Raw genomic sequence first — 27,064 nt, 5'->3', positions numbered from 1 at the left:
TTTTTTATACTGGTTAGTGTTACAACCTATATAAAAAGTCACTTTCTATATTAGTTCTGTATAAAAAGTGGCATTTTTTTTTCCAATACCAAATCAGTATGTGCTACTATCCATAGAAAAACATGCATAAAATTCAGTCCTAGAACAGTCTCATAATATAATCCACATGTATTCAAGGAACAAAATAATCAAGATATTTCGTAATATTACACATCAAATAATATTCCATAACCTCAATGTATAATGAATATATATAATATTTACTTAACATAATCTATAAACACTTAAAAAAAATGCAACCAGTTACTCTAGAACATCCTTCGAGACCTCTTGCTCCACCAAAGATGCATTACCGAATATCTACTAAAGAATAGTTTGAGCCAAGTTATAATAATAATGACTTAAGATGTTAATTATAAAATATTCACGTTACTAAATTTCACGAGTCAACAATGTTTGAGGATATGATTTTTTAAATGTGCCTCATGACATTATATATGCACTCAAAGCTCCCTGGTTGACGCTAGCGCTACAAGTTAAATTCATAAAGTTTTATAAACTATATAATTGTATTTTAATAGTTTGAAAGATTAACTACTTGTAGTTGGTGCAATGAACTTCAACTTCTTCTTAGAGGTGATATGGATTTCCTACCTCCTCAAATAAGCATCATCCACTATGTAAAAGTTAATTGTACATTGAAATGAGTGTCTAATATGGAACTTAGTAAAATTAAATTATGTGTGCATAAAAAATAAATTATTAAAAAATTACGTTATTATTATACTTTTAATTGCTAAAATGTGAGGTTTCTTGTGTAATGAACACAAGAGAATCACAAGAGACTATTGAGAAAAATTTACTAACAATTATCAATGATTCTTGCTGATTCAAACAATAATAATTTGAAATAAGATTTACATAAATAGAATTTTATTAATAAAAAACGTATACCTACTATTTCAAATAAGGTGCTAAGGACACTTTTTTTTTTCATTTTCAAAGGCATCTAAGAGGTATTTTTGCACCTATTCATCTTTATTCTCAACTCCTTGAATGGAAAAAAGGGTCAATGAATCCATAAATGTGATCATTCATCCTCTTAATTCTCAACCGATGTAAATACCTTAAACATTGAAAATGAATAATGTCAGAATAACGTAATTAATATATTTAAACTTCATAAAATGAATCATGTTAGAATAATATACAATACCTTAAAGGAATGATCATTGCTGGTTAAACAAACCCTTAAACTAACACATTAATAGTCTATTTCTAAATTGTTTTCTAAAACTCTGTAATTTTCAATGTCCACGATGAAGCTTGAAACTTCTCCATCCAAAAATGCAACACAAAAACATACATTTCATATTCAAATGTACATTCATAATTCATCAACATCACAAAAACATATACATTAGGTTGAAATGCTAACATTGCATAGAATGCAACATGCAACCCGTCACGCGACAATGACCAAACATACACAACACACTGGAAAATGGTCAAATGCACACCACGCACTGGGGAACGACCAAATGCACACCACGAACTGCAACTTATAAACCCACCACACTAGCGACGCATTAGAGGAACAACCACGATAAGAGCTTCGCCCACCATAGAAGAGAGCTTCAACTATGACAAGAACAACCATGACAACTTAACCTATCCACCACAACAAGAACTTAAACCACCAATGATAACTAATTAACGACAACGAATAACAAATTTACCTACCTATCACTACGAGAGCTTCAATCACCAATGACAACCAACAATGATAGAACAAAAGCAAAGAACGAAGGAAAGAGTGAACGCGATAAGTAAGATACAAAAGCAAGTGAAGTGAAACTAGAACGAAAAAAACGAAAAGTGTGCATAAGAGAGAAAATGAAAAGTGAAAAGAAAGATAAAAGAAGAATATCAAACATTTTATACCGGTTATTGTGACTAACCGATATAAATATTTTCCATACTGATAATTAAGTTATTTATACTATTTAACATGTTTTCATGTCAACCGGAAAATAAAATATACATTTTTTTAATATAATTAATTTTAAGTTTAGTGATCAAAATATAGTTTAATTTAAAAAAAAAATAATTTTGTATTAAAGTGAATTCAGAAATTTAGAACATATTAAAAAAACACTATTATTAATATTGATGAATATTAATAAACAGATAGGGTGGGTGCAACCCCAGCACAAATATATGTGTAATCCTTGATGAAGACATAGCATGTGCGACAGTGCATGTTCATAAAATTTTTGGCCATTATTATTGGACAGCAAAATGATCACAACATAATCTAATATCCTGTTAAATAGTATGTTATGCATAGTGGTTATACATATATTACGATGTGCTCCATGTATATTCTTCAGAAGAGCATTTCCTCTGTCGGTAATTCCCTTGTCTCTCTCGATGTGGGACCAAAGAAACACAATAAAGGAGTAGTGAGATCCAACCCACCAAGATACGGATCAAAGTAGTGGTACTTGTAGTACTGCCAGAGCAAAAGCAAAAGCATTTTCTTTAAAAATGCCCAAGCCCAGTCATCTCTCTTCGCTGCTTATTTACTCTACACGACTCTAATTTCTTAATCACTACAAACAGTACACGGCTAAGTTAATAAAAAAACAGTCAAAAATAAACCACTTTTTTCCTCGTACGTTACCTCATTAAATTTATAATAATACCCCCACCTCTTATAATCAACCACTTTCCTCGTAAAAAGTACAGCTTGTCGACAAATAAAATCAGATTGGAGATCAAATTTATCTTAAACATGCTGCCAATTTGATCACTTGTTATCATTAACCACCTTCTTTAATTAGGAGCCACATCTTGTTAAATCCACCAGATTGTGATATCTATATCTACTTGCATCTCTCAAGATTCTAAAACAATATTTGGGACCATTTTTCTATCCAAACATAGGTATCATATACGACAGCCAAATAACTATTAACATATCCCAAACATCGTATAATTATGTACAAGAATGACGCATCACAAATACATGCATGAGCTGTATCAGAATATACGTTGTGGCATAGTACATATACAGAAGAAGTTATATATAGTATAAAGTTTCTGCAAGTTGCAGGCTCAAAATTTTAACTGTTATTGATTCGAAATGGAAACTTTTATCATAGTAAAACCCGAAATTATTTATCTCAGGACAAAGCCATGCATGTAATAACAACGTTGTTATTGAAACACAAACACACGCAAGTAACAAGCTATTGTTATGATTGAAAATGTGGGGGTAAAGTAGCACTATTCTTTGATAAAATGTAAATGCCACTATCGCTGTCTGTCGGGTAAAGAGGTGTGAGAAAACAATATTACAGCAACTTTCAGAACTCCTTTCGTTCTGTACCAAATAGATTTGCTTTTGAAGGAAAGAGGTTATATAATAATTTCATTACAATTTCTTTTCATTTTATTTTATTTACTTTAAGACTTTTATATCAAAATGCTTTACAAGTGTGTCGTGTCATTTTCTTTTTACAGGAAAATATTGCCATCAGTATAAACTTTAGCAAGTGAGATATAATTCATCATTTCTTGAAATAGCTCTACATGTTACACGTTTCAATGTATTTCCTTATGTTATTCTCTATTTTTATAAATATCTCCTTGAGATAAGTTTTAAATTCTTCTGCAATTATATTATTTATGGTTTATTGATTGCGAAATAACTAATATGAAAAGAAAATATAAAAAAAAATGTATTATAGAAGAGGGTTAAAATAATTTAAGCAATATTGTGTTGGGTCTATCAAGGAGGAGGTTCACCGAAGAGATACAAACACCAATGAGATATGAGCCCGACTATATAAGGAATTGACACTACTATCTATCCAAAACCTTAAGGCAATGGGTTAATGGGTCTTTAATCTTTATATAGTGCTCTAGTTTTTCATTTTTATCCAATGTGGGACTTGGACTCGCACTTGCATTCCCAACAATGAACTTAGTGTATTATTTCTCGTATATTTTCCCTTAATTATCATTCCATTTATCTTCGTACACTTTTTTAGTAGAACATACTAAACCTTTATTTTTTGTATTTTACTCATCTTTTTCTTGCACATCCTGTGTTTTGCACAATTTTCAAATACTATAAATTGGAAGTGATCATAATATAATGTAAATATGTTTTTTCTCTTTTTTATCAAATTATAAATGTTATATATGGTAAATTTATGGACTACGTTATAAAAAGAGCTCTTTAAAAGGCATATTAAGAATGAGTTTTAATTAGTTGATAGTATGACAAAACTGCATATATTAACCATATCATGAAACTTAGAGATATTTTAAAAAGAGGAGACGAAAATAGAGAGAAGAAATAAGTAGAAAATAAAGAAAGAATAAATAAGAAATAAAGCAAAAGAATAAAGGTTGTTTTATTAAAAATATATACGGAAAACAGAAGGAAAATTAGATAAAAGATAAAATATATATTTTTAATCTCTTTGAAAGTTTTAAAGTCTGAAAAGAAAAATATCGTCGAAGTGATTAGTTAGTTAGTAAAAAATAAAATATTTAGACAACTATGCATATTTGAAAAGTTTGAAAAAAAAATGTGCAGCTTTTTTAGAAACTATACAAGTTCTATATTGGTAAAATTTGAAAAAATATATCAACTTTCTTAATTGGAAAGTTGGGGTGACAAAACTATTTTTCATGTTTCAAATCAAATTTGGTTTCTTTGTATCTTTCCATGTGTCGATAATTGAGTATAATGTAGACAGAAATCCGACATTAATATTTGCCCTACAGAGTGGAAGAGTGTATATAAATGTTGTGTATCATATAATCATATCTAAAATGAATCTCTTTCAGATATTGCACTTTTTGGGTTATGGTGTAAGTTAAAAGGGCCAGCCAAACACGAGGTTTCTCCAACATCTGCCACATCCACAATGACAGCATTAAATTAAATTAGTTGTCAGCTACACATGGAGCATTTATGTTAAACATAATAAGATCAGTTTATTAAATATTTTGTCAGTTAATATATATATATATATATATATATATATATATAATTATTTAATAAAATATATAATTTTTTATATATACATAAATAGTATCACTGCTAAAAATTAATTTGAATTTTATATTTTAAAAATTAATTAAAGTTTATAATAGAATAGTAGAAATCTTTTAACCTTTACCTGTCATTTTTAAATAAGATATGGTAATAAGATTTGGTTCAGAAGGAAATGGATCCAAACTTTTGTATACGAGCTACTATTTTTCTCATGGATAATGATACTTTGACATTTAGAATGTGACAAATTTTTGACATCATCACGTATCACGTTCTGGGTGATCCACATGTTTTAAAAAATAAAATGATAAAACATGGATTCAATGTGTAGTGACAGACCTGGTATCAATGTACAAATAAGTGGGTAGGTTAGGCTAATTTTTAGCATAAGAAGGTATCGATGTAAAAATAGCGCAGATTCAAAAATGTCCTCTCGTGTTAAAAGTTAGCATAAACTACCCACTTATTTGTACATTGATATCATGTCTATCACTACACATTCAATCCATATTCTGTCATTTTATTTTTTAAAACATGCGAACCACCCAAAATATGACACATGGCGGTGTCAAAAATTTATCACATTTTGAATGTGAAATATCATTATCTTTTTTTAGGAACCTAAAATATGGGACATTGAATCAAATATGGAATGATACCATGTTTCAATTCATCTTCACCGAGCTTGACAACTCATTCATGGACTCACTGTTCCACCTGGCATATCCTACTTCGTCTAAAGTGGAAATAAAATGGACCCATATAGCCGAATATACAAAAGCATCAGTGGATGTTCCATATCATCATATGCTTCTAATCTATCATCTCTAACAACCAAGATAAAAAGTTTAATTTTCACTCCTTGCCAAAAACCCTTAGGAATATTCTAAACCCATCCACCACTCATCAAACAACAATAATACTTTCATTTTCTAATCATACTTAGATATCATAATCATATGTTATACCCTACTGTGCCAACTTCCCCTATCTCTCTCTCTATATATATATAGCTATAATTGCCTAAGATCTATAACCAACCTCAAGCTCCAACAACTAACTCTTCTTGAATAGATACCATCAAAAATGTATGCTTCAACTTCCTTTACTTCACATTTGCTTCATGACCTTCTCATGGACTCAAGCTCAAGAAAGCTACTCCTTCAAGACCCTCTCCATCAATCAATCAACGTAGCTGACTTGCCCAAATCCTCAGATTCCATCACTTACAACTCAACAGACTCCTATTTCAAAGGTCGTGACTTCGATGCAAATGTTGTCATGATACTCGCTGTGCTCTTGTGTGCTGTCATTTGCTCACTCGGCTTGAACTCCATCATAAAGTGTGTCTTGAGATGCTCAAACATAGTCATCAACGACCCTTCAACTGTCACCAACCCTTCATCCCGTTTGGCCAACACAGGCATCAAGAAGAAAGCCCTCAAGACTTTTCCCACCGTCAGCTACTCAACACAGTTCAAACTCCCAGCTTTGGACACCGAGTGTGTCATATGCCTCTCAGAGTTTGTCAATGCTGATAAGCTACGCATTCTGCCAAAATGCAACCATGGTTTCCACGTTCGCTGCATTGACAGATGGCTTAGCTCTCACTCATCATGCCCCAAGTGCAGACAGTGCCTCATTGAGACTTGTAAGAAAATTGTTGGATCCCAGCCACCAGTCCCACAAACCATTGTAAGGATCCAACCACTAGAACATGAAGCTTTGGAGCGTAACTATAGGGAACTATGCTAGCTAAATTACTCTAGTATTACAACCAATCCTCGGATATAATGTTTTGAAATTTCTGTTGCTTTGTTTTGACCTCATCAAATGTAAGATATACTAGTTAATTTTTTGTTACTGCATTCTTTTCAATGATATTATGAAGTTCTTATTTCTAGTGTTTTTATGCAATTTAATTCAAAGGTATCTTCTATCTGAGGATGAAGATAAAAGTGAATTACTGTAGACCAAGATAAGAGAAAACACGAGTGTTTACTCTTTATGGTCACCAACTTTTTTCATCATTATTATTTCCACTTAACTAATATGTTTAATAAACTAAAACTTAGGTGACCATTTTGAATGAAACAAATGGAACACTCTTTCTCAGTCTGAAGTTCACCAAGAATTGCTTAATCCAATGAACCTAAGATCGACAATATTTTGCAGATGCATTCCACCATTTCATTTTATACAATTAAAAAATACCCATTTTATTACCTTCACTTTCTCTATTTTATTCTTTTAAGTGGAAAAGAGCATTTGATATCAATATTTTAGTGCGTAAATTAATATCACTTTGCTTGATAACAAGAGCGCAACAGATAAAGCAACCTCTACCAAATATTTCTAGTCCCATTATTTAATGAAAGGGTTTAATTTGAAATTCATATAAAACCGTGATTAAACATCACTTTAATCTGTCTAAGCCAACAAACTTTGGGTTCAGATTTGATTGCAAAATGCTACAAGTGAATAAGAAAACGTCCCTGATCGTTGCTGTTAACAACTAAGTAAAGAAAAACAGAAAGCTGTATACTTTATCCAGTTCATAGAGCATGATATAATAAATAAATGGAAGCTGATGCAGAAACCACTAATCAAGTTCCAATCAAATAAATGCACTAAAAGGGAAATGGTGTATCATAAAACTCATACATACATATATACCATCTAAGTGGCTGAATTTTGATTTGCTGTATATGCTTTGATCATAACATTTTATAGCGTTGTAGCAAATTGATAGGGTAATTTTTATATATTGAATGTTCTTGTTATGAACTATGTAAGACCAAATCAGAGGGTAAGAAAACCAGAAAACCGGGAAAGCCAAATATAAATTCATACATATAAAATAGAAGAGAGAGAGAGAGAGAGAAATAAAGAAAAAGCAAGTTCAAGTTAAATATGACAATAATTCACACATTAAATAAGATTTATTTTCTTAAGGTATGTTTCTGTGCATGTATATATCCCACTTGTTCTATGAGTGAGATTAATTGTCTAAAGTAATCACGGCCAGATCAAATTGATTGGTTAAGATCGCAATCGGTTTAATTTAAATTAGTGAATATACTTTAACTTTTTGCTTTTTGAAAAATGGGTTCAGAGAAGTTTTTAAAATAGATATAGTTTAGGATTATGTTTCCTTTTAACATTGTTTTGTTTTATTGGAGTAATAGTAATTATTAGGGCTGAAAATATGTTATCTATTCCTGATTCGGATTACTCTGATGTAAAGTTGTTAATTCAAACCCTTTTTAAAATTCATTCAAGTTTTATACTAACTCTCTTTAATTTTCGAAAGAGATAACCAGTAAACAAAGATTTATGTAAACAAATATAAGTGATGTAATAGTAATAATTAATAATTTTAGAGATCAAAATAATTCATCACTATTTATTAACTAAAATTTATTAGTATATAAAATAATTGTTATGATAAATAAAAAATATAACTTATTTATAAATTTGAGTAAAATTAATCTCTAATATTAACTATTAAGTTAAATTTAGTTACTTACTATTATTAATTTCTAAATTAGATATTAATTCATTAATAACTAAATCTTGATAGTTAAAAATTAATTTAGATTCAATTCAATTATAATTTTTTATTCATAAAAAAATTATTTTGGATATCAATAATTTTTAATTTATAAAGTAATAGCTAAATTAATTAATATAGTGATTAATTTTTTTCTCTAAAATTCAATATTATTTAGTGATTTTGAAGTGTATATTTTTTTTTATTACATTTTGTATTACAAGTTTTGTTGATCTCTAAATATACCATAAAATATAATTTCAATAGATAGTTTTATATTTAACCGAAAAATATAAATTAATTTTACTGTGATTTTGATTTTTATTGTTTTTATAAATTAATTAAATAATGTTAACGATGAAAGGCTGGTTGAAATATGAGAATGTGGCATGATACGATATGCAGAAATCAGAAGTCTTGGACTGCATTCAGGAAAGTGCGTGTAAATGCCTCACCACCAACAACTATACATACACTAAAACTTATTTATTTATTCTCTCTATTTGCAAATCAACCCTTTTTCTTTAACCTATCTATACCTTAGCTAATAAAAAATTGACTCGTCCCAAGTGACCCGGATTACTTTTTTCACCCCATAAATGATAATGGAGGTTCTTGCAGGCACAAATGGGCCGGAGAAGTTTTTGTTTGTCCACATCTTAAATTGCTTTGGGCTTGTGTAGTGGGGCCAGGGATACCAACCAGGAGAAGCTGAAGTGTCACAAAAGCAAGATATGCCAATAAGGAGTGAGGCAATCGAACCTTATCCACACTCCAACCACAACCTTAAATTACGTTACACTTATCGTATCCACTCCTTATCACAAATCCTGAGCCTCAAACAACACAAGAAAAGTAAAATAAAAAAACAAAAAAAATAGAGCCACTAGGATTAAGAAGACATAGTTTTCTTTTGAAGTTTGATCAAAACCAGAAAAGTAATTGCATATATCCACCATGTCTGCCATGAACTCCAGTGTCTTGGCCTGTAACTATGCAAGATCAGGATGCTCCGACCTCAATGCCAAGCTCACCTCCATGCCTTCTTCTGTTGCATCTCCACAAGTTTCTGCTCTCAAGTTGCCTGTGATCAAGGCTCATCAAGCAAAGATTACGGAATCTGAATCAAACCAAGGAAGAAGAAGTGCCCTTGTCTACTTAGCAGCTACCCTTTTCACTGCTGCAGCTTCTGCTTCCAACTCTTCAGCCAATGCAGGAATCATTGAAGAATACCTTGAAAAGAGCAAGACCAACAAGGTCTTTTCAAAACCTTGTTTTTGCAATACGATCACGGTTACCCTTTATTTCTCTTTTTCATAATTCAACTAGTTTCTAATGGATAATTGCTACAGGAACTTAATGACAAGAAAAGATTAGCCACCACTGGAGCCAACTTTGCAAGAGCATACACTGTGGAATTTGGCACTTGCAAGTTCCCTGAAAACTTCACCGGTTGCCAAGATCTAGCTAAGCAAAAGGTACTTTTCAACTTTCTTTTCGTAAGAAAACAATTTTTAACTTTTTTCTTCTACTGTGATCTTTATCAAACTTGTGTAACATAACACTGATTCAAAATTTTACTCTGGTTTCCTTTGATGAACGCAGAAAGTGCCTTTTCTTTCTGATGATTTGGACCTAGAATGTGAAGGAAAGGACAAATACAAGTGTGGTTCGAATGTTTTCTGGAAATGGTGAAATTGACAACATTTTCCCGTGTCAAGCTTCTCCTTGACAATGTCTCATATTTTCTGTATTATTCTTAATATTATCATTGCTGCTGTTTATGATAATCTATGTTTGTTGTAAAAACATTAGAAACTAAATCTTACTTGCCTCTTTCGTTTACATGAAGCCATTCCAAATGCCTTCTTTGTTTTTTGTTGTCTTGTTTCCAAATCAGAACTCCAGGGACAGATATCAAAACTTAACTGCTTTTTTTTTTTCAATTTGTTGTTCACCCTTTGTGTTCTTGGATATCAAAACTTAACTGCTTTAAGAGTGTTTGTATGTTGTCATCGCCTGCATGTTCTCGCATATGCTTGCTTGAGATTTCCAGAAGCATATGAAATTTGTGAAAGCGTCCTGAGAATCTTGAAATGTTACTGGTAATTTTTTCAGATTTCAATATGAGATTTTCCATCTTCTTGAAGTGAATTGACCTATTCTTTGCTTCAGTGATGGAGTAGACCATGGTTGGAAAAATGACCTTAAAGTTCATGTAGAGAAACATATAAAACTTGAATGAAACAGTTCAGAGAAAAATAAAAGAACAAAACAATTAACATTATTATCTTTTCAATTTGTAATCTAGATTTACTCCATCGATAAATTTAGTAGGTAATTTGGATTAAAAATGCTCATACTAAATTAAATCATTTCAAAATTTTGGATTAAAACTGCTCGTACTATAATGAGTTAATAAACAACTTATTATATTAAATTATAATCTTATATATTTAGAGTTAATTAATAATTAATAAACATGTGTAAATATACTTATTAAAAAATGTAAAATTTGATTATATTACATTAACAATACTTTTATATATATTAAAATATATCAGTATTTTAGTGTAATGTGATATAACTTATTTATTAATATGAGATAAAAATAAAGTATATAAAAATTGTAATTTAGTTTGTAATCGATTTAATTGATATGATAAATATTTTTAAATTGATAAATCTAGAACCAACTATAATGTATCTTTATGTTAAAATAAATATGATTATACATGTATGTAAAATCAAGAAAAATAAACATAAGAAATGGAATTGAAACGTGCTTCCATAAATTTGAATTCTTTTTATAATTTTTTATGTAATAAACGTTAATAGTTAAAATTTAATATTGGATAAATGTGTTGTAAAGGTAAGAGTGTAGAAAGTTGTGTTTTATATTACTTGATATAAATTGTGTGTACTTTTAACAATATGCATATATTTAACTTTATTATTTATTTATTCAGAAAAAATAGTGCAATTTATAATATCTATATGCATCTCTCTGTATATATTTGAATCACAAACTAAAATAAATCTAGAAATACAATTTTAAGAAACTAAATTTATTAAATTTGTATTTAATCAAATTTAAGTAAAACAATGAAATCACTTTTGAATTACATTTTTAAAAACTAATAAGATATTATGTAATAAAATCAAACAATTTTTTTTTAATTCAAATTCCAAATCACCATTAAATTATATTGATATGCAATTTGAGAAAATATCTTTGAATTAATTTACCAACTACTTTTTGTGACTAAGAGCATTTATAATTGAATCGGACAGAACTAAGTTACTTATCTTTTTATATACTCAGACAATTCTTTTTTATCGTTTTTTATGCAAGTATTAGTCAATATATTGAAAACATACTAATAATTTTTTTTACATACAATTATTGATTTTTTGAGTATTAGCAATATATTAATAAAATTAATTAAAAATAATATATATATAATAACAAAGTTAAAAGGTAAACTTTTGAAACAATGAATACACCAAATGTTTGGCTGGCGCCAAACGAACACTAAAATGGAAAAAGATGAATCCGCGTGATATCCCAAAACGAAATCGTGACCGTCCGATAAACCCATACACGGATTGCTCCAAACCCAACGCTCCAAAGGTGGATTTCGTTCCCGCCAAAATTTCAAGCACTCACCTATATAATTAAATGCCTTTGCCATCCACCTTCATCCATCAATACCCAACAATTATCCGCTTCAAATCGCTTCTTCAGAATTTTCTAAAGCTTCTAAATGGCCCGTACCAAGCAAACAGCCCGTAAGTCTACTGGCGGCAAGGCTCCCCGGAAGCAGCTGGCGACGAAGGCTGCTCGGAAGTCTGCTCCGGCGACCGGCGGAGTAAAGAAGCCGCACAGGTTCAGGCCAGGAACTGTGGCTCTGAGGGAAATCAGGAAGTACCAGAAGAGTACAGAGCTTCTGATCCGAAAGCTTCCCTTTCAGCGTTTGGTTCGAGAGATCGCGCAGGATTTCAAAACGGATCTGAGGTTCCAGAGCAGTGCCGTCTCGGCTCTCCAGGAAGCTGCCGAGGCTTATTTGGTTGGACTCTTTGAAGACACTAATCTCTGTGCAATTCATGCTAAGAGAGTCACTATTATGCCCAAGGATATTCAACTTGCCAGAAGAATCAGAGGCGAAAGGGCTTAATTTCTATGATTCTGTTTTTTATTTGTGTTTGACTCTAGGGTTTGTCTTTTCCTTATTTAGGTGATTGGAAGATTTTCTTTATGAAATCTTAAGGGGTTTATTATACTATTCATCTTTTGATTTTTGTTGACTGTTCTGTGTAGTACTTAAGATTTTCCTGTTTAATACTAATTACTAATGTTGTTGGGCCTCTAAACTTGTTAAGTTTTTAATGGATTTTTAGCTTTACCTTATGTTTAAATTCTGGAGACTTCAATTTGTAAAAATTGATATAATTGATATTTTGGTTAATAATGATATAATGAAAGGTCAATTTTTGTTTTTAAGTTAAAGGAATAAGTGTTAAAACACAAGTGAAATTTCTTTCCATATTTTTCTGGCCCCAAAACAATTTCAATTACAGTTTTATTGTTCTTGCACACCATCTGAAGGCCCAATAAGTGATGCATTTGGTATCATTTTGAATCTTTTTGTTGTATTTTAAAACCTATTCTTTTTGTGATTCGAAGAGTGGTTTTAATGAATTGGAATACAATGATTCATAATTTTGTTTTTGAATATTTATTAAGATTTGTGTTAATATGACAGAACTTAATGCTTATAATTGACAAAAGAAATGTCTTAAATACAAAAATTATTTTAAACATTTATAAGTAATCAATATTTTCTAGAGTAAATTTTGATTAAGTTTTGTCAAAAGCTTAATAATGTAGAAAATTATTCTTGTCTAGTTCGAATAAAAGTTTCCATGAATAAAATACAAGTTTACTTTTATAAAATAATTAAAAATAAGAATAAAAATTCCGTAATAACAGTAACATGTAAATATTTTTGTAATGATAATATATATACACACAAACACACACATATAACATATAAAGGTTTTGTATTTTTTTTAATATTAGTTTCTTTTGAAACTCAAATTTCTTTTATTATTACAGTCCTTTGAAACCAATTCTTTTATTTATTATTATCTATCTGTTTTGTTAACCATTTATCCTTTTTATATATTGTTTACATATAAAAACATTAAACTAAATAGATCATTAATGAACAAAAAACTTTATAGTATAATTGAAATTGGTTATTATATATATTTAATATAAAGTTATATATTTCAAATATCTGCCCATTATGTAGAAAAATATGTATCCTATACCATAGACAAATTAAAATACTTGAGAATTTTATTTAAACCAGCTTAAAGTTACGATTTCAATAATTTACAGGCTAAAGTAAAATCCGTTTTACCAAAGTAAATGGACCAATATTCCCAAGGAACCCGAAAACTCGAGAATACTTCTCGAGCTAAAAAACCTAAAAGAAAAGCTAAAAAATGGAAACATGAATCCGCGTGATACGTCGAGACGGAATGTTAACCGTTGGATCCAGTCACACACGGATCACTACAAATCCAAAGCTCTCAAATGCAAAATTCCTCCCTCCAAAATTTGAGAGTCTCACCTATATAATTGAACCCTCTTTCCATCATTATTCATATCAGAGTCGTTTGCAAGCTTCTCAGCTCTTCTTCTAATCAATACATAACCCTTCCAGAACCTCCAAATGGCCCGTACAAAGCAAACCGCTCGCAAGTCCACCGGCGGAAAGGCTCCCCGGAAGCAGCTAGCCACAAAGGCTGCTCGGAAGTCTGCTCCGGCAACCGGCGGAGTGAAGAAGCCCCACAGGTTCAGGCCAGGAACCGTGGCTCTGAGGGAAATCAGGAAGTACCAGAAGAGCACAGAGCTTCTGATCCGAAAGCTTCCCTTTCAGCGTTTAGTTCGTGAAATCGCTCAGGACTTCAAAACGGATCTGAGGTTCCAGAGCAGTGCGGTTTCGGCTCTTCAGGAAGCTGCTGAGGCCTACCTGGTCGGACTCTTTGAAGACACTAACCTCTGCGCTATTCATGCTAAGAGGGTCACCATCATGCCTAAGGACATTCAACTTGCTCGAAGAATCAGAGGCGAAAGGGCTTAGTTTTAAACCTCGTGTTTTTTTTTTTTTTTTGCCTTTAGGGTTTGTGTGTTTTTCTTCAGTCCTTGATAGTTTTTATGTGTGCATCTTAGAATCTGGAGTTGGTGACTTCTTCCAGTGACAAACCCTTGTGTACTTAATCATGTCAGATAATTTTAAGTTTCAAATATTTGTCTCTAGCGTATTTGAATTTTGTTTTTATTCCAAGTATAATTTTCTGTTCTGAGTAATTTTTGTCGCAAGAATTAAAGACATTGCTGGTTCTCTGTATGCTATCAGTCGTAGCCAGAGTAAAAATTGTTTCTCCTTGTTTATATTTGTGTAAAATAATTACACAATCTTCGGTCTTGAATCAGAAGCAGAGTAAATGAAAGCTAATTCAACCCCCTAGAGGGGTAACTAATTGAACATACCTTAAATAATGCACTAAAACTTGTTTCTTGGAGCTGAGTATCAATTGTCTTTAATGGTTATGCATCAGGTACTGTAGATAGTTTGGGTTCAAATTTCTTGGTTTTCTGCTTCTTCATTAATTCCGTAAACTCCCTGAAAGCTGCATGATGAACAAGAATAATAGCAGTAGTTGATATTTCATAAGATTTGTAACGAATGTAAGTGACATAATAATAGCAGCAGTTTATGTTTCATACCGTAATCAGAATCATGAGGTCCTGGGGAGGCTTCGGGATGGTATTGAAGAGACATTATTCTTTGAGCAGGGAAAGCAAGGCCTGCGCAACTTCCGTCATTAAGATTAACATGTGTAACCTCCACACCTTCTGGCAATGTGGCAGGGTCAACGGCATAGTTGTGATTCTGCCATTTTTTTCAGATCAAATGTTACTAAAAGGTTCACGGAATTAGAGTAGAAAGTTCATTAGATCGCATACCTGAGCACTAATTTCAACATGACCTGTTCGAAGGTTACGAACAGGATGATTCCCTCCATGATGACCGAATTTCATCTTAAAGGTTTTTCCTCCTAAAGCCTGACCTAGCAATTGATGGCCCATGCAAATTCCAAATACAGGCACCTTTCCCAGAATTTCCTTTACTGTCTCAACCGCATAAGGAACAGCAGATGGATCTCCAGGGCCATTGCTGAAAAGCACCCCATCAGGATTCATCTTCAAAGTTTCTGTTGCTGGCCATGTCGATGGCACAACAGTGATTTTACAGCCATAAGACGCCAAGCGCTTAAGTATATTATGCTTGATTCCAAAATCATAAGCAACAACCTGTGATTCATTCACCACATTATATATAAATCAATGTATATGCTTTGGGGAAGCAAAAGGTATGAGAAAGTGCCTAAAGAATGCTTCTTTCTAACACTTACATGGAAAGTCTCTCCACTACCCCTTGAACTAAAATCCCATTCATACTTTGTTTTATCAACCCATTCATGCACAGTTTGACATGATACCCCACTTATTAAATCAATACCTGAAAAATGAAACAACGATCACACGCTTCCACATCTAAGATCTTTTTAGAGTCTCAGAGATTCATATTCTTACCAACAATGTCCCAAGAACGAGACATCTTAAGCAGTTCCTCATCTGTTATAGAATTGTCAGTACTCAACACACCAATGAGGCTGCCATCTTGCCGTAATCTGCGTGTGATAGCCCGTGTGTCAACATCATCTGTTGCATCACAAAGTATCACCAAAGTTAAAGCCAAAAACTTAAGCTACAAAGGAATTTATCGAAGTAACACTTGCAGGGTTTATACATTCGTATAGATTACTTACAAATTCCCATGATATTCCTTTCTGATAAGTAATCACCTAGTGTTTCTACACATCTCCAGCTTGAGGTACTACATAGATTTATTACAAGGACAAACAAAAAGTAAGCATAGTAAAAAGTGAAGTTCAATCAGTGAAAATCTTTTCTGGAGCATGTAAATTAACCTGATACTTAAACTTCTAATTACTAGACCAGCAAGGAAGCACTTTCTTGATTCCTCATCATCTGGCAGTCAGAGCATTAAAAGGAAAGTTTTAGACAACTTCCAAGAAGCAAGATAAGAGACTTGAATTTAAATACTCACCAAAATTTACACCGGTGTTACCAATATGTGGGTTTGTCATCAGCACAAATTGACCAGCATAACTAGGATCTGTTAGAATTTCTTGATACCTGCAGTGGAGATATATTAAAAAAAAGTTAACTTTAAACATCCATATATATCCATATTAAGACCTAATGGATGTATGATGATCTATAATTCATCTCATCTCACCCAGTCAATGATGTATTAAAAACCACTTCACCCACTTGGGTTCCTGAAGCACCAAACGACTTTGCTTTCCAGATTGATCCATCTTCTAACACAAGCCTAGCATCCGAAGTTTTCCAAGGTCTTTCACCATTCTCTACATTTCAATCCAAAAAAAAAAAAATTAATAAAATTGATCAATTTCTTCAAGCCCCATGTATACGCAAAGAATGTGTTCACTTTCAAGTGTAAGCAAATCATACACTACCAAAAGGAAAAATGGCTTCGAATAAAAATCATGCACAAGAAATTGGTTTATTGGTAAAAAAAATGGAGGAGAAATGAAGAAGAAGGGATTACTAGCAAAGCATCTGATAGATAAGACGCGAAGCCTAGGTGGCGACTTGGAACCGACGAGGTGACTCAGAGAAACACCTACGCCCAAAGATTTTGCTGCCATTGCCACTTCGAACCGTTCTGAAATCACTTCTGTTCAGGTTCGGATTATGGTTTTTTCTTTTTTCTTTCCATTAAAGTTGTCCTTTTTATGTTTCTTGTTCTGTCGTTTTGAGAACAGATACCACTAGTTTTCATACACATCTTTTTTTTTTTCTTTTTAATTTTTGATGTGTTTGTTCCGTCTGCCTCTCCTTTTCTTCTTTGGTTTCTGAAAAAGGTAAATTCCACTTGCGTGGTTCACCGAGCGCTTCTGCGACTATGATCTTTTTGCACCATATATGTCCAAACTAGTGGAAAGAATATTACAATTTTCAATTCAACACTTTATTGTAATAAAGTTTGATTATGATAAACCATTTTAAGAGTTACTTGAATCACAACTATATGCACGATGAATCAATAAAATATGTTTTTATTTTATTATATTTATAAATTGTTTATATTAATAAACATCCACCCTATTTATAAAAAATGTTTTTTTTTAAATCTACACGTCTATACATTAAACTATCTAGTCGTTACTATGTACTTTCAAAATATTTACTAACTTTTTAAACTATATCCAATTCCTTGATAAAACAAAAATTTACACAAACCACATTTATGAAAACTTTTTTACTACTAAAATGCAATAACAATTTTAAAGAGTGCGATAAACATTAAATCAAGATATTTGGGATTTTCTTACAACCTCTCTTTGCTATACTTCACCAATATTTTAGATCTTCAAACTATGTTTTCAAGATTTTTTTGATAAAAAAATGAAAATATTATAATAAGTTATATAAAACAATTCTTCCTTACGAGAGTTTAAATATTTCTACTTATTAGATAACTTCACATCATAATTTTAAACATTTAAATCTATCATATAATTTCTAAGTTTACGTTTGTTTCATATTTAATATTATAGTGAAGGATAGAAAAACATGTATGTAAATTATGGTTATATGACTTTCCAATATGTAATAGAGAGATTGGTCAATATAGATAATGTTGGATGGACCAATTTAATAATCAGCATTACTAGGTCAAATATTAAGTTAAGTACTCATTTAAGATAATGGGTCGAGATTGGGCTGAGACTAATGTTTCACTAATCTTAAGTCCATCTCAAAAAAGTATAAATAAAGGTCAAAGGTAAGAGGTAAATGATCACATTTGATGTACATTTAATACTATTGTTATGACCACGTATGGACTATTCCTTAACTTAAGTATCGAAGAACCTTTGGTAGATACTTCTCCCGACGATCAGAGTGAAGAAGGAGACATTTCAAAGACGTAGATTCTCGAACATCTTTGAAGAGGAAATTAAGGTGTTAAGATGTTATTTGACCCTATACCCAAAACAATATATGTCTGTGATTTAGATATAGTGATTTAAAAGAAAGTGCAAAGAAATATTTGCAAGATTGAGAGAAGATTTGTCTTTGCTTGAATGGAGGAATAGAGGAAAAAACCATGTCACATAATATGAAATTATAATTTTTGCCTTCACTTTTGCACTATGCATGACATGCAATTTTATTAATTTTGGATTGTGCATGATATGAATATGTAGCATGTAAAGATGCTTGATGATATTTTTCAAGCCATAACGATGGACAATGGAGATTCCCTGCATGCATTAACCAAGCCATGGTAGCTGAAGTTTTGAACACAATATCAAATGCATAAATGAGTGGTTGAAGGTGTATTTATGTTGCAAAGTTCAACTTTGTTATGCATTTGGTTGTGATTTGTATTGTCCATTTGAAGGACAATGTTGGTTTTGAGTTTGTGAAGTTAGGTTTGTGTGGTGCAATTGGGAACCTAGGTAGTTGTCGATGGTTTGGTTCGTAATAGGTTTCACAAGACTATGGAAGGAGACCTCTCTCCAACTCAACCATGGTGACTCAAGAGACAGGAGTACAAACACTGCCAGAAGAGGAAACGTGTTAGAACACAAAAAAAAGGAAGAAGACATAAGTGAAATATTATTTATTATTGATTTTGTATGTTCTAATTACAAAAAAGGGAAAACCTATATGCTTATAAGGGTTAAGAACCCTAATAAAAAAGTGGTTACTAGAAAACTTTAGATTCCTAATAGCCCCCTCTAAAGCTGAATGATGAATGTTCATTAGTCTAAGCTTGGAAATGATTTATCTATGTGACGATCAATGGAGGTTCTTCATAAAGATGTCAACTAACTGGTTGTTCGAGCGAATTCTAAGGAGATGGGAGAGCCCCTGTTGCAACACAAATTACATGACAATCAATGTCAATGTGTTTCTTTTCTTGTTGAAGTTGGATTTCGAGCTATCTGATGACCTGATTGGTTGTCATAGTAAAAAATGACTGGAGCTTGAGTCTTCACATTCAGATCCCTTAGAGGGTAAGTTATCCACTTGATGTCATAAGCAGTTGTAGCCATGTTCGATATTCTTCCTTAGAGGAAGATCTAGAAATAATGTTTTGTTTCTTGGATTTTTATGAGATAAGGGATGAATCCAAAAATATAAAGTACCCTATAATTGATTGTCTAGTATCGGGACAGTTTGCCCAATTAAAATCAGTGAATCCCTTGACTTTTTAGTTCATATATTGCATTGAAAAAGATACATTGAGTTAGGTTTATTTTGATGTATATAAGGATATGTAACTGCTCGATAATGATGTGTAATAGGACCTACAAAAATTGGCTTAATAAGTGTACTGAGAAAGTGATATCAAGTCTATTATTTGTTAAGTAGAGAAGCTTCTTTGTAACTTTTCAAAAGGTATCAATATTTTTTAGAAGTTCTCATTCTTCAAAGAGAACTTTGGTATCACCTATGGAAGGATTTTAATCGGGATTGTTGTTCAACATTCTAGTCTTTGTTAGTATGTCCAATGTGTATTTTCTTTGGCACATGTAACTTCCCTCCTTAGTTTTGGAAAATTCCAGTTTAAGAAAATACTTTAGATTTCTTAAATCCTTTATCTCGAAAGAATTTTCTGCAAGAATAATGTCAACCACATACATTGTTAAAATTGTAAAACCAATGTTAGTAGATTTTATGAATAAAAAGTGATTTGTGTTAGATTGTATGAAACTAATACAAGTAAAGTTAAAATTGTAAAACCAATGTTAGTAGATTTTATGAATAAAAAGTGATTTGTGCTAGATTGTATGAAACTAATACAAGTAAAGAACAAAGATAATTTTGCAAACTACTATCGACTTACTTGTTCGAGTTTATATAAGGACTTTGTGAGTCTGCAGACTTAATTACGTTTTGAGAATTTGAGTCCAGGTGGTGGAATCATATAAATCTATTTGTTTAGATATCCAGATAAGAAGACATTGTCCACGTTAAACTATTATACGTACTAATTTTTGGTAGTTGCAATAGCCAAAAGTAATCTTATCGAAGTTAACTTGGTCCTATAAGAAAAAATATTAAAGAAATTTACGTCCTCAAAATGGTTGTAATCTTTTGCGACTAGACAAACTTTGTGTTTCTCTATAGAACTATCAAGTTTGTATTTGACTTTATAGACCCATTTGTATCCAATTGGTTTTTTTAATAGATAGTTCAATAAATTTCCAAAGTTTTATTGTTCTCAAGTACCTTCATTTCACTTTTCATGGTCTTCATCGACCTTCATTTCATTTTTCACGGCCTTCATCCACTTAGTTTGTGTGCAAGCTTTTTCATGAGAGTGAGATTCATTAGTACATGTCATAGCAAGAGTGTTTTTTCTCTGATCATTAGATAAAAAATTTCATACCTAATTTAAATATAAAAACAATAATGATTTTTTTTTAAATTGAGCATGAGATATGGTAATTCATTCCTGTCAAAAACATTAATTTTACTTTTCTTTTTTCTGAAATTCATTCGTATGAATCGATCTTCAGATACAAACAATTGAATACATGTAAATTCTAGTTACTACAAATTATCTTTTTTTTTTTTTTTTTTATGGATGAGAAAACATTAAAACATCAGTTGGGAAAAATGTAAACTCTCTGCAGCCAGCAAAGCTATGAATAAAATAATATTAATGTGCGCCAAGAAAAAATACGAAGGACAAAATTAATTTATTATAATATACATAGTCAACAAAATTTAATTAAAAATGCTTGAAGAGGAGAAAATGAAATTCTTGCATTTAAGTAGAAACCTAAAAGCCTAAAACACAAAATTATTACCTTTTATGAACATTTTATAAAAATTAATACTTTAGTCACTGCTTTCATTTTATGAGCGTGCTGAGAACGCAAGAAGAGAAGCGATATATATATATATATATTGATTCCTTGAAGGAGAAAGCGAAAGAAGAGAGAAAATAATTTGAAGGGCGAAAAAGAAGAGAAGAGAAGAGAGATGGGTGTGACGAAGGAAAACGTTGAAGCATCCTTGAAGGCCAAACTCAACCCTTCTCATCTTGTAAGCCTTTCCTTCTCTTTCCTCTTCTTACTCTGCACTTCGCTCACTCAAACCCAATCTCTCTGTTTGTTCTTTTGAGTTATCAAATTAAGAAGCATTTTAACCTTTTTGCATGCTATGCCACATAATAAGGTTGTAGTTTGCTGATCGTCTCCTATTCTTTACTGGGTTCTAATTAATCTTTATCAAGAGTTGTCCAAATTCACCGTTCTTTAAGTTCTGCATTCAATTGAGCTCTCTTTCTTGTTTTTACCCAATTCCCAGGAATGGTTTCGCTCTATGAAAATTGTTTCTTTCGTAGCATTTTTAGGGAGCCAGAAATTTGAAGACTTGTTTGGATCAACTTCTCTACAAAGCATTTCTAGTAAAAAAGAAAATAAAATAGAAATTAAACCAAGTTTTTGTGTAAGTTAAAACTAATACAGGTATGAGTTAATTTCTAAAAATTTTGTGAGCTTGTGGAGAAACTAATTTTGATTTCTTCTCTTAAAAGTGGTGTGGAGAAATTTCTCCAATCTGGTTCTTACTTTCTATATAGCCATATAAATACCGAAGGGATTGGTTTATCTAGAGATTCAAAGGATTGGTTTTTGGGTAGCAATTCGTGGTTAACCTGCGAATTGTGTCAGTTCCATTCTTGCATAGTCAAGAAAATGATAGTGTAGTCAAGATGGGTAATGGGTGGAATTTGGAGTTGATGAAGAAGATGGAATGGAAAGGGGAGAGATGTAGCTGCCCAACTGGAGAATGGGTTTGCAGTAGTATTGGGAGGGAGTGGGAATGGAAATGCCCGAAGAACTCCAATTGCACTCTGCAAATGATGATGATGATTGTGGATCGTTACGTCTGTGTGTCTAATAGTTCTTCAATTTCTTTGTATCTTTGTGTATTTCTCTTTGATGGGTGTGGGAATGAAGGAAACCCTTGCATCACAAGGCAAGTATAAAAGCATACCGCAACTAACAATTATATGCCCACGTCCTTGGCAAAGTGGCATGCAGCATATCCAAATCTTTAACATGTACCGCCAGAATATATATCTTTGGCTGTGTGATTTCTTTTCCAGAGTTATACTGCTTTGTTCTTGTTCGTTGTTCCTTTTAATGAACATTAGTAATATTTTGTCCCGAGTTATATACACATTCCAATTTTTTGTTGCACAAAGAATGATCTTGTGCAAACTATCTCCCTCGCCAACTAGGCTGTCTCATGCAGGATAGTCAGTTTCTTATCTGACTGCAACCTTTTCTAGATATCAACGAGTCATTGACATATACACTTTCTTCTCCTACTAAGTTTATTAACTTTGATCTTTATTTTAATTCCGTAAGAATAGATTATTCATGGTGCTTCTACTTATCTATTGGATCTTGGTTGTTTAGATAATGCATTGAAATTTTATGCAATCTAAAAATTTCATGTTCTACAGGCTACCTGTTATTATCTATGGCTATCAGAAATCCATATAACAATTTTGGAATTTCCTTAGATATTGACAGTCTGAATGACTTATGCAGTGACCTTGGATTTAGTGTTGGATCTTGAAGCTTTCGCACATGTACAATCTTATTGTTACAAAAAAATTACTTTTGCCAACATTATGGTTTGCTTTATTACAAAAACTTCTTTTAGTACGTCAACCGAGAGCTTCCCCCTTGCGTGTCATATGCGGTCTGTAATATGGAATTTGTTGTGCATTAATGTGAAAGTTTGTTAAACTTCAAGGGGTAATTTATAAGGGTATATGGATTGTCTGTTAATTCTAGCTTCTTTTAACAATAACAGTTTGTCTAAGTTCATAGTTGTTACGTGTAACAGAACAAATTTTATTCCCCATAGGTAATGAGTCTAGTTCAGGGGTGTACTGAGTTTGACACTCACTTTTCTTAAATATTTCCGTTCTAATTGTATTCTATTTGTGTTTCAGGAAGTGGTTGATACATCTGGAGGGTAAGTTTTTTTCCACTTACAGACCTCGTGTCCTCTACTTATAGCACTGCTTACTTCCTCCTTTTTTTTTTATCTTACAATCTTGTAATTTCCGTGTTGTGGCTATTAGGTGCGGCGCAAGTTTTGTGGTGGAGATAGTATCAGAACAATTTGAAGGCAAAAGGTTACTGGAGAGGCATCGAATGGTGAATGCTGCCTTAGAGGAGGAACTGAAAGAGATTCATGCTCTCTCGATAAAGAAAACTGTTACCCCAGAGCAGTGGAAACAACAGCAAGAAGCCAACCAATCAAATGCTGCTGCCTAGACCACATGTTTCGGTTATAATCATTTACAAATAAGAAATCCAGTGTGTTACTGACTTTTGACAATGTTTATGGATTTTAGCTGTCTGTACTTTTATCGACACTCAAATTTGTAACTGTAGCACTATGTCAAGTTTACAAATTTCTTCCTTTCCCCTAGTTATTAAGTAACGTGACCCTCTTTGGGTAGAAACTTTTACATCAACTACACTTTGTCGAGCGACCCCCTTCAAGTAGAAACTTTGAAATCAATTGTAGTCGTAAAACACCCACCTTTCGTGCCACCAGTGATCATGACTTCTAACTTTTTTGTTATTTTAACGAGGATGAATCAAGGATACTTTTTTGGTGTATGGGGACAATCGTTTTTGTTTCTTATAATATTTGATTTCTTACCTCATTATTTCTATGAAAATTGTCCACTTGCAAAATTTAGTTCAATTGAAGTACTTGCCACATGAGTTTTAACTCGAGGTTTAACGAATTGCTGCCAGCTCTTATGTATTAGAGACTCTTGAGGTTATACAATTGGATATCTTTTCCGCAGCAGTTTTCCAATGTTTCATATTTGTGCCTGCTTATCGCACACAAGCTTCAGAGACGTCTTTGCACATATGCACTTTCTTTGTAACTAAGTCGCATGCCAACTCAATAAATTCCTAAAAGAAGATGAATGTCGTATGCAGCGTGAAAGGCCAAAGCCAAATTCTTAAATGTTCAGTATTTTTTTTATAGAAACTTCACAGAATAATGGTTGAGAACCACTTTCCCGGCTGAAATTTTTGCTATTGGGGACAATGGGTTGCGTAGAAAACCACCGTATAATAAGGTATCTATCAATGGATCTCGAGTCCTTGGAGTGGGAACTTCTAAGCCACATGTCTCGATAGACCTATCCACACAGCACAGCCTTTATACAAAAGAAATGCAAACGTGTCATAGTTTTCCTTCTGCCTAGTTACTCCTTATCACCAAAAGAGATAGAGCAACCACTCTGTCCACATGAAGATTCAATGGTCACTAACCCAGTCCACTCTCCAATGACAGATTCCCATGTGAGTCCTCTCAGTTGTAGAACCATGAATGCCATGAAGCTACGAAATTTTGCCCCACCCAGAAATCATTCAAGATTTGGTGAGAGACCATTATGGTTTAGACCCGTTACAATCCTTAAAGTTGCAGAACACAATTCTGGGTCAGGCTTAGTTGAGCTTGAAACACTTGCTCAGAAGAAAAGAGAGCTTTACCAGGCGGTGGAAGGTACACACTTGTATTATTTTCATCTCCCTCTGTTATTGTAAATTTCAGACTCGAAAAAAAGAGTAATGCGATTGAAGCGGGTTGCAAACAAATGTGTTTCAAGGAATCAATAGGGGAATATTCGGAATGCCATCTGCCAAGAAGTCTGAAATCGAAAGTCTGGTTCAGCAGCTAGAATCTCTGAATCCTACTCCATACCCAACTCAAGAACTTGAGATGGTAACACCAATCCTTTCTGATTGACATTTACATGCTAACACAGTATGTTTTCATAGTTCTTATATTTAGACAGACCAAACACCTTATTTGACACAACTAATTTCTCTCTATTCTTCTTTTCTTTTCTTTTCTTTTCTTTTCTTTTCTCATCACATCACACACACTTTAATCTTTTTCTCTCTTCTAGCACGAATGTCGTGAAACATTTTTTATTCTTTTATCATGGGCAGGTAGCTGGGTGTTGGAGGCTTGTTTACAGTACAATCTCAATTTTGGGATCAAAGAGGACAAAGTTAGGCCTCAGAGACTTCATCTCACTGGATGAATTTTTTCAAACTATTGATATATCCAAGGTAAAAAGACAATGAAATTCTCAATTAATGTATCATGTGGCTTTTCAATTAATCCACTATTTCAATTTTACTTTCTAATGTACTGAGTTTAAACTTTGGTAATGTGATCTGAAAATGGAGAGCAAAGCAGTTAACATGATCAAGTTCAGTGCAAGGGGATTGAGTTTGCTGTCTGGACAGCTCAGTATTCAAGCCTCTTTCAAGATTGCTTCCACAACAGTTAAAACTCCACTCGTTATTTCCTCACCTTTTCTTTATAACATTACCAAATAGCTTCCTAATTAGTTACTGCTTCAATTTCACAGAGAGTTGACATTAATTTCGAAAATTCAACTATCACTCCTGATCAGGTATGTTACACATACATTATTATCTTATCTTTTGTGGAATGAAAACAATATATTAAATACTTGAATGAAAATATTATTTTTCCTCCTTGCGTGGCAGTTGATGAATGTGTTCCGGAAAAATTATGATCTTCTGCTCAGCATCTTCAACCCAGAGGGATGGCTGGAAATCACGTATCCTAATTCTTTCAAGATTTTCATTTTCTTTTTCTATTTTTTCCTATCCTATAAAAGTCTTCAGTTTTCTAAAATAAAAAACCTATGGTTTCTTGCTATTAATTGATGAAATTTGTTGTTGTTTCTGAAGTCTACCATGGCATAGATATCTTGATGATTCGATGAGAATAGGAAGGGACGACAAAAGCAATATCTTTGTACTGGAAAAATTTGATGATAGTAAAAACTCCTAACTATTTATTGCTCTTCCTCTTTGATGTTCAAAATTAATACTATGCTAGCCATTTTTGTACTTGTACAATTTTATTCATCACTTTTAGCTTTTCGAAGCACATTTTCATTAAAATGTTATGTTAGTGATTACTGTACACTCTTGAAGGCAAAGAGATCCTTCTCTAGATAACAAGAAGCCCTTTTAATAAAAAAAAAGTAAGTGATCGGATCTTGAATTTTGCAAAATATAGAAAAAGATTTTGGACATTTATTACTTATGGAGAAGTCATAATTAAATCTTTAATAAGATAAGGATAAAAGGAGAAGACAAATTAAATAGAAAAAAAAATGGAG

The 27,064-nt window shown here is 32.2% G+C and overlaps 6 protein-coding genes across 7 annotated transcripts; 5 read left to right on the top strand and 1 right to left on the bottom strand.

The window, feature by feature from the left end:
• Window positions 1-5,904: 5,904 nt before the first annotated feature.
• On the top strand, window positions 5,905-6,974 carry LOC106768049 (RING-H2 finger protein ATL78). The gene has a single exon (XM_014653022.2). It carries the CDS (start codon window positions 6,164-6,166, stop codon window positions 6,830-6,832), a length of 669 nt encoding a protein of 222 aa, XP_014508508.1. The 5' UTR covers window positions 5,905-6,163; the 3' UTR covers window positions 6,833-6,974.
• Window positions 6,975-9,465: 2,491 nt separating this feature from the next.
• On the top strand, window positions 9,466-10,576 carry LOC106763549 (photosystem I reaction center subunit N, chloroplastic). 2 transcript variants are annotated; one of them, XM_014647731.2, is made up of 3 exons: window positions 9,466-9,887; window positions 9,983-10,129; window positions 10,270-10,576. In XM_014647731.2, the coding sequence occupies exons 1-3, from the start codon at window positions 9,588-9,590 to the stop codon at window positions 10,360-10,362; spliced, it is 540 nt and encodes a 179-aa protein (XP_014503217.1). In that variant the 5' UTR covers window positions 9,466-9,587; the 3' UTR covers window positions 10,363-10,576. The 2 variants fall into 2 exon arrangements, with proteins under 2 accessions (XP_014503217.1, XP_014503212.1); XM_014647726.2 differs by having other exon boundaries at window positions 9,471-9,887; window positions 9,983-10,108; window positions 10,236-10,576.
• A 1,742-nt stretch (window positions 10,577-12,318) lies between these two features.
• On the top strand, window positions 12,319-14,961 carry LOC106759181 (histone H3-like centromeric protein CSE4). Its single transcript, XM_022779876.1, has 2 exons — window positions 12,319-12,807; window positions 14,359-14,961. Exons 1-2 carry the CDS (start codon window positions 12,398-12,400, stop codon window positions 14,783-14,785), a joined length of 837 nt encoding a protein of 278 aa, XP_022635597.1. The 5' UTR covers window positions 12,319-12,397; the 3' UTR covers window positions 14,786-14,961.
• On the bottom strand, window positions 14,800-17,692 carry LOC106769402 (carbamoyl-phosphate synthase small chain, chloroplastic). Its single transcript, XM_014655014.2, has 10 exons — window positions 17,369-17,692; window positions 17,033-17,165; window positions 16,841-16,929; window positions 16,701-16,761; window positions 16,539-16,606; window positions 16,303-16,431; window positions 16,122-16,228; window positions 15,673-16,020; window positions 15,433-15,598; window positions 14,800-15,335 (listed from the first exon to the last, which is right to left on the bottom strand). Exons 1-10 carry the CDS (start codon window positions 17,466-17,468, stop codon window positions 15,253-15,255), a joined length of 1,284 nt encoding a protein of 427 aa, XP_014510500.1. The 5' UTR covers window positions 17,469-17,692; the 3' UTR covers window positions 14,800-15,252.
• A 4,059-nt stretch (window positions 17,693-21,751) lies between these two features.
• On the top strand, window positions 21,752-24,494 carry LOC106764524 (protein BOLA2). Its single transcript, XM_014648801.2, has 3 exons — window positions 21,752-21,888; window positions 23,816-23,838; window positions 23,948-24,494. Exons 1-3 carry the CDS (start codon window positions 21,826-21,828, stop codon window positions 24,141-24,143), a joined length of 282 nt encoding a protein of 93 aa, XP_014504287.1. The 5' UTR covers window positions 21,752-21,825; the 3' UTR covers window positions 24,144-24,494.
• Window positions 24,495-24,825: 331 nt separating this feature from the next.
• On the top strand, window positions 24,826-26,826 carry LOC106765475 (probable plastid-lipid-associated protein 7, chloroplastic). The gene is made up of 7 exons (XM_014650120.2): window positions 24,826-25,401; window positions 25,505-25,620; window positions 25,851-25,973; window positions 26,094-26,192; window positions 26,279-26,323; window positions 26,421-26,494; window positions 26,643-26,826. The coding sequence occupies exons 1-7, from the start codon at window positions 25,155-25,157 to the stop codon at window positions 26,728-26,730; spliced, it is 792 nt and encodes a 263-aa protein (XP_014505606.1). The 5' UTR covers window positions 24,826-25,154; the 3' UTR covers window positions 26,731-26,826.
• The last annotated feature ends 238 nt before the right edge of the window (window positions 26,827-27,064 follow it).

Source organism: Vigna radiata, chromosome 1 (assembly GCF_000741045.1).
Source record: "Vigna radiata var. radiata cultivar VC1973A chromosome 1, Vradiata_ver6, whole genome shotgun sequence".
Taxonomy (NCBI): Eukaryota; Viridiplantae; Streptophyta; class Magnoliopsida; order Fabales; family Fabaceae; genus Vigna; species Vigna radiata.
The sequence above is the reverse complement of the archived record's forward strand: the minus strand, read 5'-3'. Positions and strand labels throughout refer to the sequence as shown.